The sequence below is a fragment of the Martes martes genome, assembly GCF_963455335.1.
Source record: "Martes martes genome assembly, chromosome: 4".
NCBI lineage: Eukaryota > Metazoa > Chordata > Mammalia > Carnivora > Mustelidae > Martes > Martes martes.
This window is the reverse complement of record NC_137891.1, coordinates 172099700-172127673: the sequence shown is the minus strand read 5'-3', so window position 1 is coordinate 172127673 and position 27974 is coordinate 172099700. Positions and strand designations below refer to the sequence as shown.

The following is a 27974-nucleotide window of genomic DNA, read 5'->3' as shown; positions in this document are numbered from 1 at the left end:
CTGCCCTGTGCCCTTAAATGGTTCCGGTTCCTCCCCTGTGCACCCCTCTACTTCCCTTCTTATCCTGTTGCTGAGTGTATCACCTTCCCTGTTGCAACCCTCCAGCAGCCTGTGAGATCTCTGAGGTCAGGTTTAGGGTGACGGCAAAAACACACTCACAGTTCGTCTGGGCCCAGGGCTCCCTCTGGTGGCCGAGGGAGGCCTTACACCTGAGCCATGGGACCAGAGCTGGGAGGAAAGAAGTAGGGCACACACGTGGGAAAGGAGGCAGGTGAACAAATCCTCACCCCAGCCCCAAATATCAAGGTGCACAAAGATGAAGATACCTGGGAGCATATTAGAAAACAGCTTATGTTACAACAACAACAACAACAAAAACCTACAAAAAACATTTCATCCCATGGAAAGCCTCCAGGGCTGGGGAACAGGGGGCGGTCAGAGCACATGAACGGTCCAGATCTGGGACGCCCGGTCCTCGGCCAGCTCCCACAGCACCGCGTGGTCCCGGTCGTAGCCCCGGCCACCTGGCGGAAGGAGGGAGATATCGAGAGATGCTTCTTTGGACCCCAGTGACCGCAGCCCCCCTCAGGTGCCATCTCCCACATACCGGCCCCCTTACCCTTCACATCTAGGATCCGGCCTTCAAACATCTGGCTGCAGATGTGGCCCGATTCGCTGATGCTCCACGTCTGGCGGGGAAGGCGGCTCTCAGCCCACAGCACCGCCTTGGAGCCCGTGCTGGGAGGCCCGATCACCTGCAGGCTCATGGTTGGGGCCACCTGAGGCCCCAGGAAGTCATCAGTGACTCCGCCAAACCCGACACCCTTAGCACCCACCCGGCTTTGAATCCTGGCTCTCACGGACTGTGACCCTGGGTCAATCTCTTAATCCTTCTGCGCACTGGGTTCCCTGGGGATGGGACTCTCTGCGTGCCGGCTGTTGCAAGCATTCAATGTGAAAAACCGTAAAAGGTCTGGAAAAATGGCTCCTCCAGGAAGCCTCTCATGACTGACTCCCAAAGCATAAGACTTGGCATTAGACAAGCTTTCACCTACTATTGCCTGTGTGACTTTCGGCCTGTTACTTAACTTCTCTGTGCTCGAGTTTCCTCAGCTCTAAAATGGAGAGTATGGCAAGACCTGCCTCATAGTGCCCTCTGAGGTTTGTCCAAGGCATTCGTGTGAAGGGCTTACCACAGCACCTGCCACAGGTTCTCTCTCGTTTCAAATAAAAGGCGTAACTCCTTCAGTGGCCTACAAAGACCCACTATAACCTTTCTGACCTCCTATAACCTTTCTGACCTCCTCTCTTGCTACTTCCCTCCCTCCCTCCACTCCAGCCCATGATGTGAGCTGGCTGGTCCTGTTGCAAGGCGGGTTCCCACCTCAGGGCCTTGCGGCTGCTGTTTCCTCTGCCAGGAGAGCGCTTCCTGCGGACACCTACACGGCTGCCTCCCTCAGTGCTGCTTTCTTAGCAAGGCCCTCTCTTGTCAGAGCTACAGCCACTTCCTATCCCCTTTCATTTCTTTTTCCCCTAGTGCACCTCTTGCCCCCCAATGTATGGAGATGTTTTACTCATTTAAATGGTTTCAGTCTCTCCCCACTATGATGTCAGCTCTGGAAGGCAGGAGTCATTTCTATACCGGGCCCCCGGCCCATAGTAGGTGCTCGGGAAATGTTTGTGGAGCGAATCTATCCTTATTAATAGGATCCAAGTTCTGTCCCAGGATATCAGAGCTGGGAGTTCCCTTAGAAGTGTCTGGTTCCACACTCTCGTTTTGCTGATGGGGAACTGAGGCCCAGAGAAGAGCCCAAACCGCCCAGGGGAGGGGAGCCTGCCGTCTCCCCCTCCCCAGGGTCTTGGCAGGTGTGTGTGTCTTTCTCTGTCTCTCTGGCCCCAGGGCAGGTCCCCACTGGCTGGGACTTCCCCACACAAGGAGCCTTCGAGGGACTGGGGCTCTGGGGTCCCCTTCCCAGACCCTCAGCCGGTACCTGGTTCTTCAGTAGCCCATCCTCGTAGTACCAGACGCAGCTGCCTCCCGCTTGGGGCTCGGAGACCACCACACGGCCTGCCTTCATGTCCTCCACGTGGTCTGGCACTGCCAGGAATCCCCTCAGGGCGGCATTCCAGAGGCGAAAATAAACCCGGCGCTGGGGGGAGGCAGAGGAGCTGAGAGTGAGAGGTCCCCCCCCCCGCAGCAGGGCTGCTCCCAGCTGGGCCCCTGACACCCTCAGCTGGGGAGCCGCAAGGATCCGCAGCCCTCTAGTCCTTCCTCCCTGCCGGACCCCTTCCTTGGCCCTGCTTCTAAGTCCCTTCTTCTCTCACACACGGGTATCATGGGGGTGGCCATGGTGCACACCCGTGACCACAGACACCTGCGGCCACGTGCACGGGGGCACATTGGCAGAGACGCCCCAGGTCCACATGGTTGGGCAGAGGTTTGCAGCAGCCACAAACACACGGACACACGCAGCCATGCACACACAGCCCACCCCCCCCCCCCAGCCGACTCCACGCCCCATGTTTGCTAACAGGACAGACGCAGGTAGGCACATGGACATGCACACACACACTGCGCTGAAGAATCATGGTGGGGCGGACACCTGGTTGTCAGGTGTCAGACCGGGCTCTGCCACAGATCAGCCAGGGGTCCTGAATTGTGGTGACGGCACTAACAGTAGGAAGAACTGCACCTAATGGGTACTGAATGCTTACCCACACGAGTACCCTTCTAAGGGCTTTGCAAACATTATTTATTTTCAGTCCTTAAGACAACTCCATCACATGTGTCATCCCCATTTTATTTCTTTCCTAAGATTTTTTTGTTTGTTTGTAAGCAATCTCTGCACCTGAGATTTTTAGTCCTAAGTGGATAAACGTATTGCTAAAAATTTAACGGTAATGTATTTATTATAATGCCAATGAAAGAAAAATCCTACACACACACACACACACATCACACCCATGATTTTATGGATAACACTCCTTAGGAGAAGGATAAAGTGAAAACAAAAAGTGAGTCAGTTTAGAAAAAAAATACTGAGTAGATAATGGTTCAAGAGGCACAACAATGTGGCAAAATTGTGACAAAAGTACCCCAGTGCTGAGTTTGGGCAACATGGGAAGTGCACGGCCTGACAGAGCGGCACAGGAACGCGCGAGCCGACGCGCTACCCACCTGCCTGATGGGGTAGAGGGAGCCCACCCTCTGCGTCCCGCTGTACGTCAGCCAGTTGGTGATCTCGCAGCTGCCCACCAACCACTGGCGGCCCCGGAAGTCACTGTGCTCACACAGCACCCAGCTGGGCCCCACAGGTGCCGGAGATACAGAGAGGAAGACAGACAGACAGACAGACAGAGGAGGAGGCACAGATGTCAGAACATTCTCCACCTCCTTTTCTCTCACACTGAGACTCCTCTGCCTGGTATTAGGGTCCCAAGTGTGGGGAGGGGGTGCTGGGAAGTAGATCTGGGGTTTGCAGGACAAAGGAGGGTCCTAGAGGATCCAGGCTGGGGGGTTCAAGGCCCTCCTCCCACTGCCCCACTCCCTCCCTCCTGGCTTGTGGGACAGGGAGTGGAAGGGAAATGGGAAGGGACAAGAGGCCAGGAACCCAGCCCTCACTCCCCGGCAGCCCCTACCCTTGGGTCCCTCTCAACACACTCACACGCCCCCCCTGATCCGCACGGACAGCACGTGGTTGTTGAAGCCCTCGGCTTGTAGGCTGCGCACCTCCCTGTCCAGCTCGATCTCCTTCCCCTCGAAGCACTCCAGTCCATACAGGAAAATGGAGGGCTCTGAAAAGTGCTGGGGTCGGGGGGGGGGGTGGTGGGGGCATGGAGAAGGGCTGAGGCCGAGAGAGCCCCGGCCCCTGCCTTGGCCCCCAGTTCCAGATACTCCAATTCCCAGATCCGCATTTCAGGCCCTCTTCCCTCCTGAGTTCCGCCCCACAGGGCCCTGGACTCCTGGACACTGGCAGCGGGGTGTCCCTCAGATCCTCAGATGCAGCAGGTGCCAGACTGGAACCCCCGCTGCCCCCTCAAATCTCATCCCAGTGCCAGTGAACAGCACTTCTAAGAACAGTAATGACAGCAGTAATTACAGCGGTCCTCACGTGTTCAGGGCTTAACCACTGGCCAGATTCTGCGCTATGTGCTTTACCTGATCTCTTTACAACTTTTCGACATTCCTCTAAGGTAGGTGCTAGTATTACCATCCCTGCTTAACAGAAGGGAAACTGAGTCTGGAAAGATTAAACCCCTTGCTCAAGTCCCTAGAGCTGAGCTTCAGAACCACATCTGTCTGCCTTCAGAGCCCGGTGTATATTTGCAGAGCTTGGACTCAGCAGCTGGGCTGCCTCTGGGAGAACTCGGCTCTGCCTGTTACCACCTTTGTGGCCTGGAGCAAGTCGCATAACCTCTCTGTGCCTCAGCTGCACATCTGGAGAAGGGAGATAATGGCAGTAACGACCCTCAAGGTGTTAAATGCCTTTTAGTGCCTGGGAAGCCTGTTAAACACCGCCTGGAGCCGGTCTGTGCTCCTCAGTCAGCTGTCCACGGTGCTGCCATGGCCCGCCCACCTTGTTCTCCAGACTCCTGTTCCTCTACTGTGGATGGGCAACTTCTCTCCATCTCCTCCCTGGTCTATGACATCATCATTTGCTCCCGCTTACAGGAGCAGCAGCCCTACTGCCTCGTCCCTGCCCGCCTGCCCTCCCCACACAGCAGAGCCAGCTCTCCTTCCGCCTCCCTGCACAGAATCCCCCTCCCTGCACAGAACCCCCAGTCCGTGCTCCGGGCCAGGCCCCCAGCCCACCCAAGTGCTGCTCCCTCCTGTCCCCACACCACCTCTATATCTAGACACACCACTCTGCAATGTCATCTTTATGTCAGTATGGCCATGGGTTCCATGAAGGCAAGGTTGGGTCTGATTCATTTTAGCGTCCCCAGGACCTGTCACGGTGGGCCCTCCATAAATCTCTAGTGAGGGGAACGGCCTTTGAAGCCATGGGCTCAGGGGAACCTGGGCGGTTCTGACGAAGACTGGCTCCAAGCTCCAGCAGCCTCGCCCAAAGTGAGAAGATCCCCAGGACCCATCGCGCCCCCAGCAGCACCCGCTGCCTCAGGGGTTGCCTGGACCCAGACACGGTAACTCACCAGGGGTACCTTCTGGAGAGAGCCCAGGACTGTGGAAGCTAGGCAGCCCATGGCCGTGAGAGTGGGGAACTCGCCCTCGGAGAGAATGTGCTGGTCACCCTCGAAGTTCTTCTCATCAAACAGGATCCAGCTGGGGAAGGGGAAGAGCAGGGGGATGTGAGTAGGTATCTGAGCTTGGCCCATCCTGTACTTGGCCTGCCAAACCCTCTGACATGCAGCAGAGTGGAGGCAGACTCGATTATGACCCCCACGCCCCCAAGCCCGTGAGAGGCCAAGAGTGGAGGCCTTGCAAGGCCCTGCAGGCCCTGCAGCAAGAGACTGAAGTCAAGACTTCAGAAATGATAGGTCGCCTGGGTGGCTCAGTGGGTTAAGCCTCTGCCTTCGGCCCAGGTCATGATCTCAGGGTCCTGGGATCGAGCCTCACATCGGGCTCTCTGCTCAGCGGGGAGACTGCTTCTCCCTCTCTCTCTGCCTGCTGCTCTGCCTACTTGTGATCTCTGTCTGTCAAATAAATAAATAAATAACCTTAAAAAAAAAAAAGACATCAGAAATGACTGGATAAAATCGTACAGCCCCTAGGGAGGAAAATCAGGCAACACGAAGCAAAGCTCTACGTACAGTCACTCAGCAATCCTATTTCTTGGAATCTTGAAACCTTTAAAAACCTGAGATGGCACGTGCACAAAATTCTTCGTGCAGCGCTGTTGGCCGTGGCCGTGGGGAGGCAGCCCACAGGCCCATCAAGAGGGGACAGTCAATTAAACTAAGAATGTAGATCAGCAGCTTTCTCTGCCCACGGGTCCTGTCCCCATGCCTTAATAAACTGCCATTCTGCACCCCGAAAAAGCCCACCAAAAAATAAAACAAAACAAAAACCGGCTAAGAATGTAGAGTATAATAACATAGCAGTAAAAAGGAATGAGGAAGAATTCTTAAAGGGATATAAAGAGATCTCCACACTGTTAAGGGAAAACAAACAAGGGCAGAACAGTGTCTGTAGCATGCTTCCCTTCTGAAAAACTGTGATAGAATCCGCATAGCATAAAATTCGTTCTTTCAACTGTACAATTCCATGGTCTCTAGTATATTCGCCAGGTTGGAACCTACATCTTTTTGTGTAAGAAAATGGGGAAGGGGCACCTGGGTGGCTCAGTAGGTTAGGCCTCTGCCTTCAGCTCAGGTCATGGTCTCAGGGTTCTGGGATTGGGCCCTGCATCGGGTTCTCTGCTCAGTGGGGAGCCTGCTTCCCCTTCTCCCTCTGTCTGCCTCTCTGCCTACTTGTGATCTTCATCTGTCAAATAAATAAATAAAATCTTTAAAAAAAAAAAAAAGGAGAGAAGACACAGGAGACACAGGAGTACTCTCTCCACCACATGGAAACACAGGAACAAATTAGCTCTTTGCTAACTAGTAAGTGAGCCCTCCCCAGGGAGCTGAGAATGGGCCTGCACCTTGACCTCCGACTTCCTAGTCTCCAGAACTGTGAGAAAATAAATTCCCGTTATTTAAGTCTTCCAGAATATGATATTTTGTTGTAGCACCCAAGCTAAGACAGGGACACTGTAATTCTTTTATTTAATTAAAAAACAATTAAGTGGGGCACCTGGGTGGCTCAGTGGGTTAAAGCTTCTGCCTTCGGCTCAGGTCATGATCCCAGGGTCCTGGGATCGAGCCCCACATCAGGCTCTCTGCTCAGCAGGGAGCCAGCTTCCCCCTCCCTCTCTGCCTACTTGTGACCTCTCTCTCTCTTTCTCTCTCTGTCAAAAAAATAAAACATATCTTAAAAAAAAAATTAAGTAAAAATGTAAAGTATTCCAAAAATTTAAATAAATTAAGTTAAATTAATGAACCTGGGCATATACCACTATGGTTGGTGGCATAACCACACACATGAGAAGTATTATTTCAAATGTCTTAACAATGATATTTTGAAGTGGGATGTTGGTGAATGTCCTGAGGACAAAAAGAACCACAGAGAAACCTCAAACAGCATTCAATGCTTTTCACTGTTAGTAGTAATATTAGTATTATAGTTTTGAAACATTCGGGTTCCATATAAATACCATTGGAATTGGAATCCCTTGGTAGATAACTGATTTCAAGTTTAAGGCAGAAATGTACAAAATGATCCTGGAGCATCTTATTGTACCAGGAAAACAAGGAAGTTATAAAAAAAACTGCTGGAGTCATATCAAAAGCAGACAATTTGAAGGGGCTCCCAACTGCCAAAGACAGAATGATTAGGGCACACAAGAATTAGTAACTCCAGTGGATGGAGGCATTTCAATTACAAATAAATCCATGAGTTCCTAACAATACTTTAAAAAATATATTTCTCTAGTCAGCTCTGGAGTTTGCTAGGGCACCAATCCAGAAATTATTATGAAAATTGGTCAAGAGAAATTGATCCTTGACAAAGGATCAAACTGCCTTTTTTGTATGAACTATTTTGGGTAAACAAATAGTTGAAAAGGGAAAGCTCTTTATAGATGTATTCCAGCTAACACATGTAGAAGGAATACCAAAAATCTTAAAATCATCATTTTGTAACCTCTAAAGAAACAGTGAGTCTAGGCAATTATCATCAGTGGATACTAAAACCATTAGATGAGAGATAAATGGCAAATCTTATTTTTTTTTAACATGGCAAATCTTACAATGTAGAGATTTTTTTTTTAAAGATTTTATTTATTTTGACAGAGAAGAGAGATCACAAGTAGGCAGAGAGGCAGGCGGAGAGAGAGAGAGAGAGGAAGCAGGCTCCCCGCTGAGCAGAGAGCCTGATGCAGGGCTCAATCCCAGAACCCTGAGATCATGACCTGAGCCGAAGGCAGAGGCCTAACCCACTGAGCCACCCAGGTGCCCCCAATGTAGAGATCTTGATATCGTTAAAAGTGGGACAACCAGGCATGTGCCTGACATAATGCAGTAAGAAGTACAGGGTACCACCTATATAGTCTTCTTGTCAATGGAACAAAACACCCTTACTCTCATCAAGCCTCCAGGCCTACCAGTTTACAGGAAATATGGGACACAAAGGGAAAAAAAACACCAGAAGGAAGCAATAAGCCAAATTCAGAAGAAGGGAAACTTACAGGGAAAATTATTGGTTTTCTTTTCTTTTCTTTCTTTCTTTTCTTTTTTTTTTTTTTTTTTTTTTAAGAAAAGGGGGGATGCGGAAGGAGAAGAGAGACAAGCAGTCTCCATCCCCAGCATGGAACCAGATACTGGGCTCGCGGGGCTCTCTCTCTCACCACCCTGAGATTATGACGTGAGCCAAAACCAAGAGTCTGTGGCTTAACCAACCGAGTCAACCAGGCACCCCCTATTGGGTTTCTTTAAACAAATAAATGGTATAAAACAAAAAGAAAGGAGCAGAACCACTATAAATTAAAGATCGAATTGACCAAAAGCAGTGTGTGGACCTTGTTTGGATCCTGAGAAAAAAAAAACAATTTCACAAAGGCATTTTTTTAAGACAGTAGGAGAAATCTGAACATGGACTGGTTATTAGGTAATATTAACAAACTACTGTTAATTTTATTAGATGTGATAATAAATTGTGGCTATGTGGGTTGGGTCGGGTCCTTTTTTTTTTTAAGATTTTATTTATTTATTTATTTATTTATTTATTTGACAGACATGGATCACAAGTAGGCAGGGGTAGGGGGAGGGGGAAGGAAGCAGTCTCCCTGCTGAGCAGAAAGCCTGATGTGGGGCTGGATCCCAGGACTCTGGGATCCTGACCTGAGCTGAAGACAGAGGCTTTAACCCACTGAGCTACCCAGGCTCCCCGGGGAAGGTCCTTTCTTATTAGAGATATATATTTAAGTATTTGCCTGTGCAATTTTACGTTGGGTTGGGGATTTTAAATGTTCTACCAAAAAAAAAGGGTGGGTGGGCAGAGAGATAGATGAAACAAGATTGGGGTTCTTTATCTTATACTATCTACAAGTTTTATGTTTTCCATTAAAACTTTATTTTGCTTTAAGATTGAATGATTCCGGGGGCGCCTGGGTGGCTCAGTGGGTTAAAGCCTCTGCCTTCGGCTCGGGTCATGATCCCAGGGTCCTGGGATCGAGCCCGGCATCGGGCTCTCTGCTCCGTGGAGAGCCTCCTTTCTCCTCTCTCTCTGCCTGCCTCTCTGCCTACTTGTGATCTCTGTCTGTCAAATAAATAAATAAAATCTTAAAAAAAAAAATCGAATGATTCGGGACAGAATAGCTAATCTCGAGTTGGAAAAATCATTTCAAAGAAAGACCTTCCTGCAGCCTGGATTTCCAAACTGAGTTAAGTGCTCTGGGCAAGTGCGCTCCACTTCTACCCTCTCCCCATGTCCTCACCTGCCCCCGTGGACTCGGCAGGACTGGGCCTGGAAGGAGGCGGGCAGGGAGGCCTGGTCATCCTCGAAGGAGATGTGGTCGCCCAGGAAGTCGGGGCCTGAGAAAAGCTGAATCTGCAGGCAGAGACACGAAGAGCTGAGAATGGAGGGCGATAGACAGAAAGAATGGGGAAGAGGAGACGGGCCCCCCCACCAGCTCCTTACCTTCAAGACAAAGTGCAGATTGTGCTCGCCGACCTAAAGGGAGGGCCCAAAGTTTCGAGACTTAGGGAGGGTACCAGCCTGTAGCCTCAGTTTCCCGACCCTTTTCACAGCTCTCCGGTAGCTCCCCCGTTCCAGAGGCCCCGCCCCGCGCTCCGAGCCCGCCCCTTCCAGCCCCATCCCCCAGCGGTGGGCTCCGCCCAGGACCCAGGGCCCCGCCCCCCCCCCCCCCCCCCCCGCGGCTGGCGCTCACCTGCAGGACCGGCTGCAGCGAGGCAAGGGCGCTGTTGCCGGCGCCCCAGTCATCGCAGTTGCGGTACACGCCCTTCTCCAGCACGTACTGCTCCCCGGAGAAGCCCACCTTCTGATAGGCCACCCACCTGCAGGGAGGGCGGGGCATGGGTCAGTGGGGCGGGGCCAGCCCCTCCGCGGGAACCGCTCCTGGCCCGCCTCACTCCCGGAGCCCGGGTCACTCACACGCCGCTGAGCACGTGGATGGCCTGCGTGTGGGGGCCGTGTCGCGCCAGCTCCACGTCCGGCAATGCCTCTCTCACCTCCACTCCACGCCCCTCGAAGTCCATGGCCTCAAACAGCACCACGGCCGGGTCCCCAAAGTCCTGGGCCCCAGGGATAGTCAGGTCTCTCCTGCCCACCACGGAAACCCCCTGAAGTGCCCAGACCCCGGGGACGCAGCCCACCAGGGGATTTTGGAGTGAGGCGATCAGTATGGCTTGGGAAAAAACAGCAGAAAGGCAAGAGGCTAGACCTCAGGGAAGACTTCCAGGCGCTCTGGAGAACTGGGAGAGATGGCACAAACTCTTCCTTCAACAGACTGTACTGGGGGCGAGGGTGGGGGGCATCTGGCTGTGGCCACAGGCAGAGGGATGGCCCAATTGTTCTTGCTTACCGTCCGGATGACCCGCAGGGAGGTCAGCGCCTCGTCATAGCCTCCCCAGTGTGACCAATCAGCATATTCCCCCTCCTCCAGCAGGTACTGGTGGCCCCGGAAGCCTGCCTTCTGGTAGCCCACCCAGCTGGGGGAAGGCGGAGGGACAAACAAACTTGGTCATGGAAGGCCCATGGCTGTGTAAGACAGCTGCCCCCCTCCCCTACGCAGCCGGCGCCATTCCCCAGCCCCCACTGTAGCGGCCAGAGGGGAGGATGAAGTAGGAGGAAAGGTTCTGAGTCCTCACCAGCCCCCAAGAACCCGCAGGGACCCCACAGAGGCCAGGTGGGGGCTCTGGCTGTCCTCTGGCTGCTGAAGGTTGTAGATGTCTCTGCTCACTTCCCAGCTCCGGCCCTGAAAGCCTGTGGCCTCGTAAACCACGACCTGGGGGAAAGCGGGGTGGTGTGAGGGTGCTGGGGAGCCATCTGGACTGAAACACACCCAGCCAGCCAGGGAGGCCCTGCCTTAGTTAGCCCAGAGCTAAGTCCTCCCACTCTCACTGAGCTCCATTCTCTTAGGTAACTCCTGTTTCTTTTCTGTGACCTCTAACCTGCTCCTTACATCAAAAACCAGTTCCCAGTGAGCCCATAGGATTGCACCCTCCCAAACCCAGCTTCCGTTCCCCCGCACTCTCCTCCCCTGTCTTCTGGTCCAGGCTGTGATAGCCACACGCATATCCCACACACCCCACCCAAAGGCCCTCTTCGACCCTGCGGCCCAGACTCTTACCTTGGGCTCCCCTGGCTTCTCCACATTTGGGCAGCCCTGCAAGAGGAGACAGAGCTGAGACACCAGCCCAGAGGTAGAGGAAGAAGACAGAGGATGGGCAACCCAGGATTTACTTGGTCCTGAGATCCCTAAAAATGGCCAACCCCCTGTCTTCCCTCTGCCCCAGCTGTTGGGCTAATTCCCCCTCTCATCGATCCCATTCTCAGCAGGAGCCCCCCAGGCCCTGCCTCTTCCCCACAACCTGCAGGGCAAGGTAACTTGTGACCACTTGCCCCTTACCAGTCTCATGGGCTTTAAGGAGCCCACCGTAGGGTCCGAGGCACCCCAGGCCTCTGAGGTGGGGTACTCTCCAGGCTCCAGGATGCAGGGAGTGTCTTCAAAGTAGGGCTTGGGGTAGAGCAGCCACCTGGGGGGAGAGGTAGAGAGGCAGCTGTACCCCAGATACCCAAAGACACAGATTGGTGATGGCAGAAAGGTTGAGAGGGGAGAAGAAGGTTTAGGGAAAGAGGACCCCATCAAGACGATGCGGGAGGACAATTCAGACCTCCATAATCTCTTGCAGTCATCCGCCCCCTTCCTCTGGCCTGGTGCTAATTTCACACAGGTGGAGAGTTCTTTCCTGCACACATATCTGCTTAGGGACCCCTAGTAGTTCCCTATTAGCCCCACAATATAGTCCAGCTGCACAGAGGCCCTTTGATCTGTCTCCCTTCCCGACTCCTCACATCTCCTCACCTTTTGCTTTCTTGGGCCAGACTGAACTTCCGAGGCTTAGTTCTCTCGCCTCTGGGCCTTTGCCGGTGCTGTTCCTTCTGCTAGATATACTCTTCCCCACACAATTAACAAATATTTACGGGCATCTATCCCATGCCAGCCCCTGCTTCAGGCATCAGGGAGACAGTGGTGAACAAAACAAGGGCAGTCCCTCCTGCCCTGCTCTCATGCTGAGATTCTCCTACGGCCCACTCATCCCAGCTGAGGTGTCTCTTCCTCCAGGAAGGCTTCTCTGACTTCAGGCTGATTTGGTGCTTTTCTGTGCTCCCCCATCCCAGGATTCTGATCACCACCACCTTCTCACTTGCCTGTCCCCTCCAAGTAGACTAAGTACTGCTCGAGGGAAGGAGTTGTGTCCTATCAGCTCTGTGTCCCCAGCACCTAGCACAATGAATGTTAAAGGAAGGGATTCCAGAATTGCCCAGACTCACAGTCCTGCAGAGACAGCGGCAGACACCACCTGCAGGGGCCTGTCCGGGCCCTGGGAGTCCTCCAAGGCATCCGTTAGCTTCACTTGCTCCCCCTGGAGACCCTCCTCAGAGTACAAGATGATCTCTGGGGTAACGTAGTCCTACAGAAGGAGAGAGGTGGAAAAGGGTGTGTAAACAGCCCCCCTCAGAGACGACCCCCCACCCTGTCCCTAACAGCTTCCCCAAGCCTGTCCAGCCAGGGTCCCAGGGCGCTTCTGGGAGACCTCTGTGGCCATCTTCACAGAAGCCAAGAGGGTGACTGGGGTGTTCTCTGCAAGGTTGGCCAGACAAGCCAGAGACCAAAGCCCTCTCTTTGGTGCTGGACCTTTGGTACCTGTGACCAAAGTTCCCAGCGGGAGCCTGCCAAGTGCCATGCCATTCGCCTTGCCTCTGGGTAGCCTGAAAATCCAACCCAGAGAGAAGGAGGATGGACAGCTGTCTCCTGAGGTCTAACCTGGACTCTTCCTTTGTAAACCATTCCTGCTCTAGTCCAGACTGGCTTCTACCTGCATCTTATCCCAGGCAGCAGCGGATGCTCTCTGCATTCTGGGTGTTTCTTTCCCGCTAAGACCATTTCATTCCCTCGCTCCCTCAGCAAACGCACAAACGCTTATGAAGCATCTGCTGAGGGCAAGGGACCATGGAAAGGGCATGTCCTACTCCTTCTCAGCCGGCCCTCCCAGCGGGCGCTCTTACTTCACTCACAGGCTAGGAAAGTGAGGATCCGTGCAGTTGGGCGGCCTGCCTGAGGGCACACAGCCCGGACGTAGCAGAGCAAAGAACAGACCCATGGAGTGTGTGTTCACTGTTGCAACCAACCCCTCCCACGTGCCTGGCACACACGAGGAGCCCCGTCCACGCTGAATTAATAAAATGAAACCAGGTCCGCCCGACTTCAAAGCTCTCGTTTTTTTCTCTTCTACCTCGTTACCTCCTACATGAAGATGCGTTTATTGTGAGAAGCTCACAATAAATCGTCCACAAACATTTGTGTGTTTCTGGAGAGGCTTTCAAAACCATCCCCTCCTTTGCATAGCTGGGCCACTGCCCTGGTTAAGACTCGTCCGCTCTCGCCCTCTTACTGGGAGGATTGCAACAGCTCTGTCTTGGAGGTGCTCATGCTTTAATTTAAAAAAAAAAAAAAAAAAAGGTGTGATAGGCCCTGCTTTTAGGGTTGGGCTTTCTCTTCTGTGTCTCCCTACTGGCCAAGACAGTTTTGTCAAGCTTAATTTCCATAGTCTGTACATTTGTGTTACAAAAACTGTATTGTTTTTTTCCCCCACTTTAGAGATAATGGAACTATAATATTGACTGGGCCTGTTCAAACCACGCATTTCTCCCTCCAAATTCAGAGGTGCCCCTCACCTGGAAATCACAGCCCTGCTTGGTCTTCCTGAGTCCCAGATTTCTCCTCCCCACAGCCAGAGGGATGTTTATAAATCCCTAATCTGATTATATGGCTTTCCTGCCTCAGGTCCCACCCTCATACCCTAGCTTGACCATGAGTCCGGCAGGGCAGAGAGCAGGTCTCCCCCGCCCACCCGCTGCCTGGCACTGTGCCTGGTACACAGCAGACATTAACCAGCATCTGTGAGCAAATGAACAAACATCCGTGGCACCCCAGGTCTGACCTTGGGCCTGAGATCCCGGGCCCAGGGCAGGTGGGCTGGCCCCCGCAGCCACTCCCATCCATTTCTGTTGCTCTCACCAGACCCTTCTCCAAGCCAGCTCCAGTCTCCCCAGGCTGCTCTCCCAAGCTGGGGCTTGGCCTCTGTCTACCCCCTGCCTCCCCAAGGCAGGTCGAGCACCCCAGAACTCCTTTCTTCCCCAGGTGGGGCTCTGAGGTCAGGACGCTACAGGTGAGTCCATAGTGAGCTCCCTTCAGGCTCCTCAACCATGTGAGCTCTCCCGGCCATTCCAACTCCAGGCACCTGAGGCTGTCCCCGTCCTCAAGGGCTGGGGCCTGGGGAAGACGGGGCAGTACCTGGTATCCACTCCCAGCCACTCACCTGGACAACCCGCCTCAGGGAACCGATGCCTTGGGTGCTCCACCCGGACTCCGGGGCTCCTAAATCCACCATTCCTTCAGCCACGACCAGCTTCCGGCCCTGGAACTCGGGCTCTTCATAGAGCACCCAGCTGTGGGCACAGAGACCCAGAGTCACCGGCAGGGAGAGGATGTAGCCACAAAGCAGGGTGGCTGAAGGGGTTTCAGCCAGGTTGGCCCAGGCACATCTCACCGCCCTGGCATCCCCCAGGTCCACAAGCGGCCCCCTGCCTCGCCCTGGCAGTCCGCACTCACCAGCCTCGAACTACCCTTACGGAGGCCACGTGGGCCCAGACGGAGGTGTCGGCAATGTCTTCCCAGACCTCCCTGCGGCTGCCTTGGCAGCCAGGCTCTGAGAAGAGGATCATCTGGAGAGGACACAGAGGGGCTCCTCAGGCCCCATCCCCAGGTCCCCGCCTCCTGCTGCCCCCCACAGCCTCTCCCCCCTACCCCCCCCATGGTGTTCCCCCCTTACCTTTCCAGGCCTGACATTCAGCTTGCCCGGGGTCTTTAATGCTGGGCTCTGGCATGGAGGGAGGTGATAAAAAAGTCTTATGGTGTGGCCTCCTTACTGCCTCCCCATAATCTGTCATTCCAAGGATCCCACATGTTCCCTACTGGCCTCCACTCCACTGGCCCACAGAGGATGTCACCAACCTCCAGGGAGCGCATCACCCCACCCCAGGGGTGTGGGTGCCTATCACTCCTTTCCCCCAGCTTCCAAGAGATCAGAGCCACCAAGCCCTTTGAGCTCCACAGCGCAAGCCTTCTGCTGTGTGAATAGGGAAACTGAGGCCCAGAAAGATGTGACTTGTATAAGATCATATTAAACTAGACATCAGACTCAAGGCTCTGGCTTCTCAAGACTCTTCCCAGTGTCCCGGTCCTGATACCATTCAAACCCTGCCCCAGGTGAGGCCAGGCGCCACCCCCCCCCACCACCACCTTGCTCATCCAAGGCCTCACTCACCCACCCCTCTGTAGGCAGGGCACAAGCAGGCTTCTCCGACGGTGGCCTTTCGCTGCAGAGCAGGGGCAGCTGTCCTGGCACTTTCCTGAGTCCCGGCGTCCCGTGGGGTGGCAGGGCGGATAGTTTTGTACCCAGTGGTTCTGAGGCGGGGCCCTCCTGGGGGGCAGCCACCAGCCCACCGAAGAGAAGGCTACCTCCGAGACGGGAAGTGGGCCTGCTCCCTGCTTGCCAGTCTGGCCCCAGCACTGAGGGGGTGCCCTTGGCATCTGCCACATGTTTCTTCATCATCTCCAGAGGAGAACGAGAGACCTGGGGGGGCCTTGCAGGGCGACAGTCCCAGGAGGGGCTGGGCCCAGCTTTCTCCTGCCTGCGCTGGAGCTTCTCGTCATCGCTCAGGTAGGGATTCTCTGGTTCTTCCTCCTCCTCTTCCTCCTCTTCCTCCTCCTCCTCTTTCCCTTCTAGTGTGGGCACTTCCTGGCGGCTGGGTCCCAGCACCCACGGTCCGGGCTGGTCCTCCTCGATGGCGGGCAGCGTAGCGTACATGGCCAGGTAGGAGGAGCGGGGGGCTCGTGGCAGCCGATGAGTGCGGAGGATCTCAGGGGGCTCCATGCTCCGCAGTGTATCCAGGAAAATCTCTAGGTCGGCAGCCAGGGCCACCTCCTCCTCCAGGGATGTCTCTGGGACGATCTTGCCCTCGGTAGAGTCAGGAACAAGCCGGGACTCCGGGCTGGCCTCTGCTACTATCACCACCAGGGCAGGAGGGGCTCCGGGGCTGGGGGACACCTCACCCCCTGACGAGGGGGCAGGGAGAACAGCATCCTGGACAATCACCTTCTGGGTGGAAAATGGGGTAGCAGAAGCACTGGGATCCTGGACAACCTCTTTCTGGGTGGTAGATGAGATGGGACTCACTTCAGAGCCCTCAACAACCTCATCCTTTTGGCGGGATGGGATAGAGGAAGCAGTCAAGCCTCGAACAGCCTCGTCCTTGCTGAGAGAAGCAGCAAGGCTGCTTTTAGTACCGTGGACAGCCTCTTTTTGGGTGCTAGGGCTGCCTTCTGGGGCCTGGACAACCTGGGTGGGCTTGGGGGGTGAGGCAGCAGGAGCACCAGGACCCCGCACAACCTCTTTCTGGGTGAGGGATGGGTCGGCATGGACCCCAGGGCCCTGCGCTACCTCTTCCTGGGTAAGGGAGAAGACAGGGACATTTTTAGAGTCTTCAGCAAACTTATTCGGTGGGGAGGAGGGAGCAGAAAGCCCTCCTGAGCTGGGGACAGCCTTCCTTCTTGTAGAGGATGGAGCAAGAGGCTGTCCAGGGACTGTAACCACCACCTCGCTCTTCACCTTGGGCAGGATGGGGGCAGCAGAGGAATCCGTGAGCCCTTCCCTTTTCACAGAGGGTAGTGCCTGGGGTCCCCTGGGGTTGACAGTGAGCTGGGTCCTGGGGTGAGTGGGCACCACAGGCTGCTCCGAGGGGCAGACTAGGTCCAGGGAGGGGGTAGGGGTCTGGCGTCTGGGAAAGGAAGGTGACAGTGCATGGCCCTGGGAAATCTGGAGAGGGGGCTGAGGGAGGCTGGAGGCTCCCTGATCCCTTGGGACCTCGTGGGCTCTGGCATCAGGGGCTCTGCTCTGGTCTTGGTCTGGGCGAGCTGCAGGGACATCCTGGTTCCAAGGTGGGTGGACATCCTCCGGGATGCCCACAGGGACCAGAGCAGCTTTGTCCTTTGGCTGTGCCGTCCCTGTCTCAGGCAGCTGCCCTAAGCCTGTGCCCCCTGCGCTGCCCAGACCCGGACTCCTTGGCACAACAGCCGTGGGCCTGGGAAGTCGGCTGGCGGGGGGGCTACGCTCAGCAGGCACAAGGCTACTTAGCAGCTCCCGGGCTTGGCTGAGGCTGGGTGAGCCCTCGGCCTCGGGGCTCACCACCACTGCCCGCATGGTGCGAACAACTTTGCGGCCCCTCGGCAGGGCCTCGCTCGACAGCACCGGCCCCGCGGTCACAGAGCTGTTCACCCGTCGTTCCATGTGCCCTCCCACCACCATGGTGGTCTGCACGGTGCGTGTCACCCGACGTTCTTCGAGGCTCCGGGGGCTCCCGCTGATGAGACTTACACCTGGGTGGGGGCTTGGCTCACGGGGCCCAGGCAGGGGCACCAAAATCTCATTCCTGGCCATGGCTCCCAGGTGTGTTGGTTCAGTCCTGGGCTCGGTGGGGCTGCCATCACCTTGGTCTATAGCCTCCTTCAGCCTTCCCACTCGCCTTTTCTCCTTGGGGAGTAGTGTGTACTTCTTGGAAAAGATGGGCCCGTGGCTCTGACAGCTCTTGGAGCCGGCCCCATCCCGGGGTCCCTGGTAATTTATAGTCATTTCTTCCCGTGTCACAAAGCCATTGACTTCCTCTCGACAGTGGCTGTGCTCAAACACCTCCTCCCGGGGGGCTTCAGTCTGAGCCCCCGACACCAGGGACACCTTGTGAAAACGGTGTCTCATTTCTTCGTGGGCAAGGGGCGGCCGCCGCCATGTCAGCGTGGTGCTCACCACGGGAGTCTCAGCCTGAGCCAGGGGCCCACCTGCCTCCTCCATGTTGGGCCCCGGCGACCTGTCTTGAGGTGTCCTTGGCTCACTGTGCTCCAGCTCCCTGCAGATGGTGCCGGGAAGAAGAGAGACAGGGTCAGGGGGTGATGAGGTTGGCTCTCAGCAGTACAGAATAATAACCCCTGCCAAGCTCAGGCTTGGTCACCCCAGGCAACCCATTGGACTTTTTGGACCTTTCTTTCTTCATCTGTAAAATGGGCGTGATACTCCCAGCTTTCCCACCATCTACCCACTTTCAGATGATCCCCAATGCCAGGGTCCTTCAAGGGGTGAAGCTGAGGCCTGAGCCTGGAAGGAGAGAGAAGGGAGAGAGCAAAAAAGCATATGGGTGGGGTTGTGACTCTGCCCAAGGAGCCCTGGGTCTAGTCCTCCGGAAGCCAAAAACTAGAAAACCAGGCAACTGCTCTGACCCTGTTCCTGGCCATGATAAAAGGAGGAAAGGAAAGATAGGCTATGGCCTCCGGCAAAGCTAAGTTTCCCCTGACCCTATCATTTACTAACTGGATGACCTTGGGCCAGCCACTTCTCCCCTTCAAGCTTCATGGGCCAGGCACCTTGCTAACTGCTTAATACTCATTGTCCTTCTGAATCTTCAAAAGAATCCCATGCATTTGATACCTCAAAGAATCAATTATAAACAAACATTCCCATTTTGCAGATGAGGACAAAGAAGGCTCAGAGAGGTTAAGAAACTTACCCAGAAACACACAGTGGCAGAGGCAAGACTTGAACCCCAACCCTAAGCACTTGACCACCATACTAAACTCCCTAATGTAAGTATCTGGTGAACCAAGCTCTGTGGTTTAGAGATTTACTTTTAAAGGGGGCCACAGTAGTCCTGGAGGGACCACCCAGCCCCCACTCCCACTTCCAGGCTGTGCTGACCAGGACAATCCTATTCTCAGATCCCAAGGACCAAAGAGGCAGCCCCCAGGCCATTATAAGGGAAGCTAAGACCAGAAATGCACCCCTGCCCCCAACTTCCCTCCCCCATCTCTATCTTCTTCTCTCCTGAGAAGTCAGTGGAACCCAGAACTTTGATCCTGCTCTATGGCCCTAGCAATGACTCAGGTTTTATGAGGAACAGAGATGAAAGGGGCTGAGGCCCAGGGAAGCCTGACTTGACTCCAGGAACCTTGGGAGCTATGATAGGGTCTGAGTGGCATATTGGGGAAGGGAGGGAGCTGACCTTTCCCCAGACCTTTCCCCAGACCAGAATTCCTGAGAGCAGGGCACAGCCAGACACCTGAGGCCCTAGATCAGGGCCCTTTGCCCGAGGCCACGAACCCCTCCCATCCTCACTAAGGAGCCCCTTTTCTTCCAACAGAACCATGGCCTTCTTGTTGGGACTCCCACCTTCTCACTGAGCCCCCCACTGAGTTTCCTCTTTACTTCTGCAATAATAACCAGGATTCCCTGAGATTCCCTGCCCCTGAAGCTATTAAGTAGCCGAGCCTGGGTTCTAAGTCATCGATTGCTTCATTCATTCATTCATTCATTCAGGGCTAGTTGTGTTAGGTGATGTGCTGGGCCCTGGTTTGGTTCACCCAAAGGCGGTGTTCTAGGAGTCCGTGGTCCAAAGAACCGGACATAAAAACAAGAACCACATTGGTTTTGGCAAAGCAACAAGAGAACACCTTCAAAGGAAGCCATTGGTCATCAGATCAGATACTGTAAATGACCTCCCAGCAATCAAAATTCCACGCCTTTCTCAAGCCAGCCCAGCCCCTGAACAACACCCCGGACAGTCACTCATTCCATAAACATGTGGTCATTGGCTTCTGCTTGCACACTTCTGGGGATACAGAGGTCACCATCTGACAGCTGACCTGTCCTATCCCTGGACAGTCATGACTGCTAGAGTGTTCTTCCAACTGTGCTGGAATCTGCCTGCCCATAGCTGCCCCCTTTCATCCTTGCTCTGAAGACACAACACACCCCCATGGCCCAGGATGCCTCCAAGGCTAGCAGAAGCCCTCAGCCCTAGAGCCCTCTCTTCTTCAGGGCCCCAGACCAGAAATGGATCTGTTGGCAGGCTGACTATGACTTCCAAAGAAGGTGTGTGGGGCCGGGAAAGGGAGAGGCTGAGGAGGGGGCGGGGGGAGTGTGGGAAAGAGCCTAGTCTAACCGAACAAGTCCTGGGTTCTCCCCGCTTACCTGTGAGTCACCCCCAAACTAGGCCAAACTAGTCCACAGGCCCACAAACGCATGCTGCGTCACACAGACACACACCGACACCCAGACAGACACCAGCACAGACCCACCGGGTCACACGGGCACAAAACCAGACCTACACACTTACACAGACAGACACTGTCAGACACACAGCGTTACACACACTCAGAGACACAGTGGACACATGCATCACACACACACACACACACACACACACAGAAATACACACACACAGTGACACATGCCCACGTTCACAACACACACAGTCAACCCACAGCCCTCCTCCCTGCTCGGGAAATCTGCCTGCACTCGAACACAGCCACACATGAATGCATATACGTCTTACACAGCCTCGCATGCAGCCCCGACTGTGTCCCACAGTCTCTCCCAGGGAGGTGCACCCACCTCCCTGCCCCCACCCCAACATCTGCCAGTCCTGACCCAGGGGATGCTTCCCCGCAGAAAGGGAACACAGAAGGATGGTATCCCTGGAGGTCGGCTTCCTGCTTCTCTAAGTGAGCCCCTAGCCTCCAACCAGAGTCTGTCATTAGCTACCTGGTCCCAAAATAGCCAGGGAGTGGCAGGGAGAGCCCCAGTCCCCTCGGCTAAATCTGCTGCTTCTTCCTTCTCCTCTCCAAGACTTGCCTCCTCCTCCCACCTTCCCTCTCTCCGAAGCCCTTCTCTCCCAGCTGGGGCACCCAAGCGGGCCTCTCTGGGCCACCCAGGGTCCCACCTCTCCCCCTCCCTTACCACAGGACAAGGTACCCTGACTCCTGCTCAGGGGCCTGGGCGCTTCTGATGCTGCCAAACCCACTTCCATGGGGTCACTGAAAACCCTGTACAGCAACCACTCAACCCTGCATGGACGGCACAGGGCCAGCAAGTCCTCTGGGAGAGGCAGGAGGAAGCAGTGGTTAGAGCACAGGCACCCAGGTTCAAGTTCTGACCCCTTCACTTTCTACTTGACTTTGGGCAAGTGATGTGATTTCCCTGAGCCTTAGTTTCCCTATTGCGGTGAGGGCAGTCAATAAGATTAGTCCTGCTTTATGGGGCTTTCTGAGGATTTAAAAGAATTATGCTTACGGGGCACCTGGGTGGTATAGTCGGTTAAGCGTCTGACTCTTGGTTTTGACTCAAGCCATGATCTCAGGGTCATGGGCTCAAGCTCTGCGCCCAGTAGGAATTCTGCTTGAGAGTCTCTCTCTCCTTCAGCCTCTCCCACTCCCTCCTGTGCTAGAGTCTCTCTCTCCTTCAGCCTCTCCCCCTCCCTCCTGTGCTAGAATGTGCTCTCTCTCTATATATATATAATAAATAAATCCTTTAAAACAGTAAAATTTTTAAAATAAGAATTATGCTTAGAAAACAAGCCATGGGGCATCCGGGTGGCTCAGTCAATTCAGTGTCTGCCTTTGACTCCAGTCGTGATCCCAGGGTCCTGGGATCGAGTCCTGTATTTCATGGGGGGGTGTCCCTACTCAGCAGGGAGCCTGCTTCTCCTTCTCCCTCTGCCTGCCACTCCCCCTGCTTGTGCTCTCCTCTCTCTCTGCCAAATAAATAAATAAAATCTTAAAAAATAAAAAAAACAAGCCCTAAATAACAGCCACCACCATCATCATTAGGAACTTTTCAGAGCCCTATTTGAGCCCCAGTGCCCCTTCCTGGTGACCCTAGAGACATCACTCCTCCTCAGTGAGTTTTAGGGGACCCATCCTTCCCCCTTTGGGCCTATGAGGCAGATCCAGGGGAGTCATTTCAACACAAATAAACACCAAGGATTGGGAACCTCGTGCCTTTTCCCAAGGTCGCCACCCCAGAGCCAGGTGGGGTCATTATCGCTGCGACTACGGCGTTAATGACAAGCATCCCTGCTATTTGGGCGGCCCAGCTCCCTGGAGTTCAAAGCACATCCTGTGACCACCTCCTCCTTCCTCACCTCCAGCTACCAAATCTACTCAACAACTCAAGGCCCAGAGAGGTTAAGCTGCTGGTCCTAGGACACCCAGCACTTTGGCTGGGCACCTATTCCTAGGCTGGGTCTGTGGTGGGTATCGCTGAGGAGAGGGTCACTCTCCCCCAACCCCTCCATGACAAGCTCTCCCTCTCCTCCGGTGGACAGGGAAGAGCCGCACAGTTCCCCCGATGTAGCCTGTGGGTGAGGGGAGGGAGAGGAGGGCAGAGCTGAGTGGGCAGAAGATGGCAGAGTTAGCTTGTGCTCGGGGAGCCAAATGAATGGGCCTTGGTTTGGAAAAGCCCAGACACCAGGCAGAGACCCAAGAGTGGGCAGCCAGGCCAGTTTCCCCTCCCATAGGTCGCCCCATGTGGGACCTGACGTCTACTCACCGTCTGTGTGGGGAGCCGGGCGTCCAGCGGGCCTGGCGCTCCTGCTGCTGGGCTGTGACCTCCTGATGCGGTGGGGCTCTCAGCCGGGGCTCCTGGGGCTGGTCTGTCAGGCACCCCGTGATGGGGCGGGGCCCCTGGGGAGGCTCCTGCCAGCCCCTGGATTCCTCAGGGCCGCAGGGGTGGAGAGCTGGTTGGGCAGGTTTAGGCTCTCCACCCTCCTCCCCAGGTGCCCGCCTGTGGCCCTGGAGGGTGATAGTGATGTGGTAGCGGGTCCTCCTGGCAGAGGGACACTCGTGTAGGGTCTGGGCTGGATCGGGCAGGACTGGCCCCGGTGTGACAGGCTCGCCCTTTGCCCCCTCTGCCGTGGGGAAGGGTGCTGGGCGGGGCAGCAGTTTTCCCAGGTTGCCGGGTGGCTCGGGCCTCACAGGAACCCCTGGGGCAGGGCACGGAGGTTGCAGACAAGTGCAGCCCGGGGTCCCTTGCTCCACACATCTGGGAGCTGGCGCCGGGCATGAAGGGCTCTCCAGTCCCACAGAGGCGCAGTTGGCCAGGTCAGAGGCACTGCCCACGGCTGGCCTCTGCAGGCGCCCGAGGGGTTGATGGGGCTCCCCTGAGCTGTGTCGTCTCCTCCAAAGCCAGGAACCAAGGCTCCCTGTCCGAAGGTCCCATTCTGAGCAGCTGTGGGATTGGGCCTAGGGAAAGCAGAGGCAGGCGACTGGTGACAGCACTTCTCCTTACCCTCCCAGCAGCCCTCAACACCCTGGACGGTCCTCCTTGGCATGAGAACTGGACAAAAGGTTAGAGCTCTGGGAAGCCGCTCAGTATTTCACTCATGCCCTCCCGTTCTGCATATGAGGGAAGTGAGGCCCAGAGAGGACACTGACTTGACCAAAGTCACTCAGTGACGGCCCCACTCTCAGGCCAACCGCCACTTTCCCAAGCATCCACAGGCCTCTGGTCCTTTAGCAGCAGCTTCTCTGGGGATCAGAGGCTGCGTGGATGTGCCCGGTATGAGGGTCTAGGGCCTCGGCCCCCTGCAAACTTCCAGAGAGCTTGTAGCTGCCTCCCCCGCCCCCAGGACCCTCACGGCCTGAGATTGCCAAGCACACCTGGGGAGAGGTACCTGGGCATAGAGATGTACCTGGGCCATGAGGGAATCAGGGAAGAGGGTTCCCCCGAAAGTGAGACAAACCTAACTTCCATCTACTACTGCCTGGCTGTGGGAGGGAGGGGAGAGGGCCAGTGATCCCGGGCCCATATGGACGCTGCTCCCCAAACCACGAATTCTCAGGAGTAGGCTTGTGTACTTGGCAACAGAGGAGCCAAGTCTGGGGCCAAAAGTCTTCTCTGCAGGGGCCCTTGATCCCAAATACCTCAATTTATCCATCTGAGAAATAGGTACAGCCTCTTACTCCCCAGGGGCTAAATACCTCAAGAGACAGGAGGGCACCGGGACCTAATGTGGGGGCCTGGAGCCAGGCAATCCAGGCTCAAATCACAGCTCGGCTACTTCCTAGCCACAATCTCAGTTTCTCTGTGTGTAAAATGGGTATGATAATAACAGTACCTGCTTCCTGGGAGTGCTGTGAAGACTGAATGAGATAAGCCATGCAGAGTAACCAGCACCTAATGAGTACTCAATTAAATGTGAGTGATTACGAATGGTATTCTAGACCACAGACACACGGCTGCTGAGCCACCTCGAGGAGGCCTTCTGCTCTTCCAAAGAGAGGACACCCTGTCACTGCTCGAGCCATGTCTCAGGTCCACTGAAGATGGGGAACTGTGCCCAGAAGGTTAAACCACCAGCCCAGCTTCGCCCCTAGGGTTGCATGCTAGGAATTGGGGAAAAGAGGCCAGAGAGGAGACAAGGTCAAGCTAAAGGAGGGAGTGTAGAAAGAGGGCTCCTGAGTACAGGTACTGGCCCTCCAGGCTTCCCCGAGGGCCTGAGCACTAGGAAGCTCAGGCTTCCAGAACAACTAGGCCCCTTGCTGGATGTTCTACATCTGTGACTTTCTTTCTCACATCTCTGAGCGGCATTATTGTCCCCATTTTGCAGATAGAGAAATTGATGTGGGGAGTGATCTGCACAGGGTCACACAGTGCATCAGTGGCAGAGGGAGGATTAGAGAACTCCAGGTGCCTGACTTGTACGTCAGGGTTTTCAGGGCCAGCCCGGCCCCTCCCAGAGCTTCTGACCCCACTCCCTTCCCACCTCTTGGGATTCTCTCTTACCTTGAGGCTGACATTGCTGGTGCTGCCCAGGTCCTGGGCCAGGTCAGGGCAGCTCCGGCCACCCCAGGGCCTAGGAAGGAAGCACAGGAAAGGCAGTGAAGTAGCCTTCCCCCCTCCCATGCTCACGCTGGACCCTGGGGCTCTCCCCTACTTTTCTCAGGGCACATAGGCAGGCTGAGCTTCTAAAACCTTAGGAGTGGGGCAAGGTCTACACAGCAGCCTCCCCTCTGCTCCCCCCCCCCAGCTGTCTACTCCCCAAATGAGAGGAAGAGACAGATGAGCTTGGGACACGAATGGGGACTAGGTCTATAGTAGAATCAGAATATAGAAAAAGGACAGCGTCTCCATAGTTCAAAAGCTTGCCATGCACTGAGGCCCTCTGGGGGCCAGGCTTAGCCTTAGATATGGTGCTCACGTGATCTCCTTTGAGCCTCACGATAATCCTAGAAGGTGGATATTATGCCCCTATTTTTCAGATGAGGAAACTGAGGCCCAGAAAGATGAAGTGACTTGCCTGGAGTCACACAGCCGGTGAGCCTTGGAGTTAGGACACTAGGACCATCCCATTCCAAAGGCTGGTTGGACATCATGGCACTAATGGGGGCAAGATGGGGAAGTGCCTTGACCGTCTCCCCCGTGCACCCCGCCCCCAATCCCGGGCAATCAGCAGGGATCAGAGAGGCCTGTTCCTTAGTGCTGGAGACCCATTCCCACATCTGGTGAGAACCGCGTCCAAAGGCACACACATGGGCTGTATCATCAGCCTGGCCCCTGAGCATGCGCAGTCCCTCCCCTGTCCTCCCAACCCCTGACTCACCAGCAGGCCAACCCTGCCTCCTTTCAAGTACGGAAAGGGAGGGGCCATGCCATCTGGGCCCTATAGGGCAGGTTCTTGCCAGACCAGGTAATGGGAGAGGGCGTGTCTCCCTGCTGGGGTGGGCAGGGCAGTGAGTGGCAGGGTGTGGGTACCCCCTGGGGCACCCAGGCTTCCAGGCTTTCCAGGGTGGCTAGGCCCTCCCCTCCCCCTTTCTCTTTGGGGTGAGAGAACAGCACAAACCCCTCCTCTCCGTCTGCGCCTGGTGCTCAGGTACCCCACCCCTCCCAGAGCTGCTAAAGACAGCCGTGTCATGATAAGATCAGAACAAATTGCCTGGTAACTACCTAGAGACACAACACCCCAGTGCCTGCGAGCACATTCCGTGCGAGCACATTCCATGCTCTTTTCCGATACGGGGCCTGAGAGCCACTGGGGTCCTCTTCACTGTCCCCCTCCAAGCCGTTCAGTTTTGCCACGCGGAGCCTTTTTCCTTCCACTCCGACCGTGGCTCCCAGCAATGGACTCAGAGAGAGGAAATATGTTCAAGGGGACCAGGCCAGCGGCAGCTAGGGTTAGGACGGAGCTCTGCCCCGCCCCCCACCGCCAGCTCGCAGTCCTGGAATCTCTCCGGGCAACAGAGCAGCCCAGTGCTGCAGGATATGGGCTCTGGAGTCAGACTGCTTAAGCTCATAACCTAGCCCCACCTCCTCCCAGCTGTGTGACTGGGCGGGTGACTTCACCTCTCCGAACCTCCATTTCCACCTCTGAATCACACGAACTACACTTGCCTCATAGCGCTGCTGTGAGGATTAAATGAGATAATCCAGGTAAGGCACGAAGCAAATGACAAATAAAGGTTTATTGTTACTACAGTCTGGGGCGACAGGGGAAATCGTCCCATCTGAGGGCAAAAGCAGCGCGGCCTGCGGCACCTCAGGGGCCTGTCACGCTCATGACAAAGGGAATGAAGACGAGAGGGAAGCTGGCCTGGGATGTGACAAAGTCCACAGCGGCGGCGGGGGGGGGGGGGGGGGGCGCCTACGTTTGCCTTTAAACTGTCTCCGGAGGGGAAGTCATCCCCCCGCCGCCGCCTGACTTCAGGAATTGCAAAAGTTGTTTTAAAGTTTCAAAAGAGCGCAGGTTGTTTCTAAAAACCATATTCACAGTCATATATCCAAAATCGTAGTACACTGTCACGTGTATTTTTATGCTCTCAGACACTCATACACGCTTATTTGAACATTCACTACCCTCTAACACACACACACGCACGCACACACCCCTAGAGCCCAGGGGTGCCCCTGCAGACCTCCTCCTCCATCCCCCTCACCTATCCCGGGCTCTGGCCTCCTCCGGGGTCCGCTTCCCCCGGCGCTCCCTCCGCAGCCCTAGCCTGGCCAAGCCGCGGGCCAGGCGCGCCCCCAGCCCCGCGTGCGGCTCGGCCATGGCAAGGGCAAGGCCCTGTGCTCCCGGGCACCACAGCGCTCCGGGGCCACGGGGGCCACCCGGATCCGCTCCTCTCCGCTCCTCCGCAGAGAAACACCTTCTCCGGCCCGCCCCCTTGAACAAACAGCGGCCCCGCCCGCAGTCCGTTCGGGCGGCGGACTGATCCCGAGGCTGCCCTTGCCCCAGGACATGGGGTGCGTTCTGCAGGGGTCGCACCGCCTGAGCCCCACTCTTGCCGTGCTCTCCGCATGGACTGCGCTACTTCTTTAGGCCTCGGGAGGCTCCAGGGGCCACACCGGGTGCCGGCGGCCCCCACCGTGGCCTTGCATAAGGTGGGCGGGAAGGAGGAACCTCGGGCCAGCTGGGGCCGCGAGGCGGCGCTGAACCGGGGGTCTCTCTCCCCCCGAGGAGGAGGGGCTAGAACGCAGGGGCGGGGTCAAGATCAGAGGGGGCAAGGTCTTGTCGAGTGGGTGGGGCCTTGCCCTAGTGGTTGGCCTATGGCACAGGGCCAAAGGGGTGACCGGGTGGGCTTTACACCGTGACCTCAATTACTGGGCGGAGGAGGCCGAAGCAGAGCCTGCGGTTGCATGGATGCCGTGGGCTCCTGAATGTTCTCTCGCGCGCACCTAGAGGGCGTAAGACTGAGCGTGAAGATCGCTCAGTCCCCAGCGGGGAAGCAGCTCTCATACCCACGGGGGCGTGAACGGAGCCCCTTGCTGGAACGGTTATGAATGGA

General features: G+C 55.7%; 1 protein-coding gene across 1 annotated transcript; it reads right to left on the bottom strand.

Annotated features, from left to right (window-relative positions):
* Positions 1–318: 318 nt before the first annotated feature.
* Positions 319–27238, bottom strand: CRYBG2 (crystallin beta-gamma domain containing 2; the record flags this gene model as incomplete). Its single annotated transcript, XM_080800710.1, has 22 exons — positions 319–524; positions 620–779; positions 1992–2150; positions 3179–3302; positions 3666–3805; positions 5155–5284; positions 9498–9610; positions 9701–9733; positions 9951–10077; positions 10175–10314; positions 10605–10731; positions 10891–11027; positions 11373–11408; positions 11652–11778; positions 12578–12717; positions 14626–14755; positions 14919–15031; positions 15139–15186; positions 15634–18268; positions 22741–23432; positions 24976–25045; positions 27123–27238. 22 exons carry the CDS (start codon positions 27236–27238, stop codon positions 436–438), a joined length of 5586 nt encoding a protein of 1861 aa, XP_080656836.1. The 3' UTR covers positions 319–435.
* Between the last annotated feature and the right edge of the window lie 736 nt (positions 27239–27974).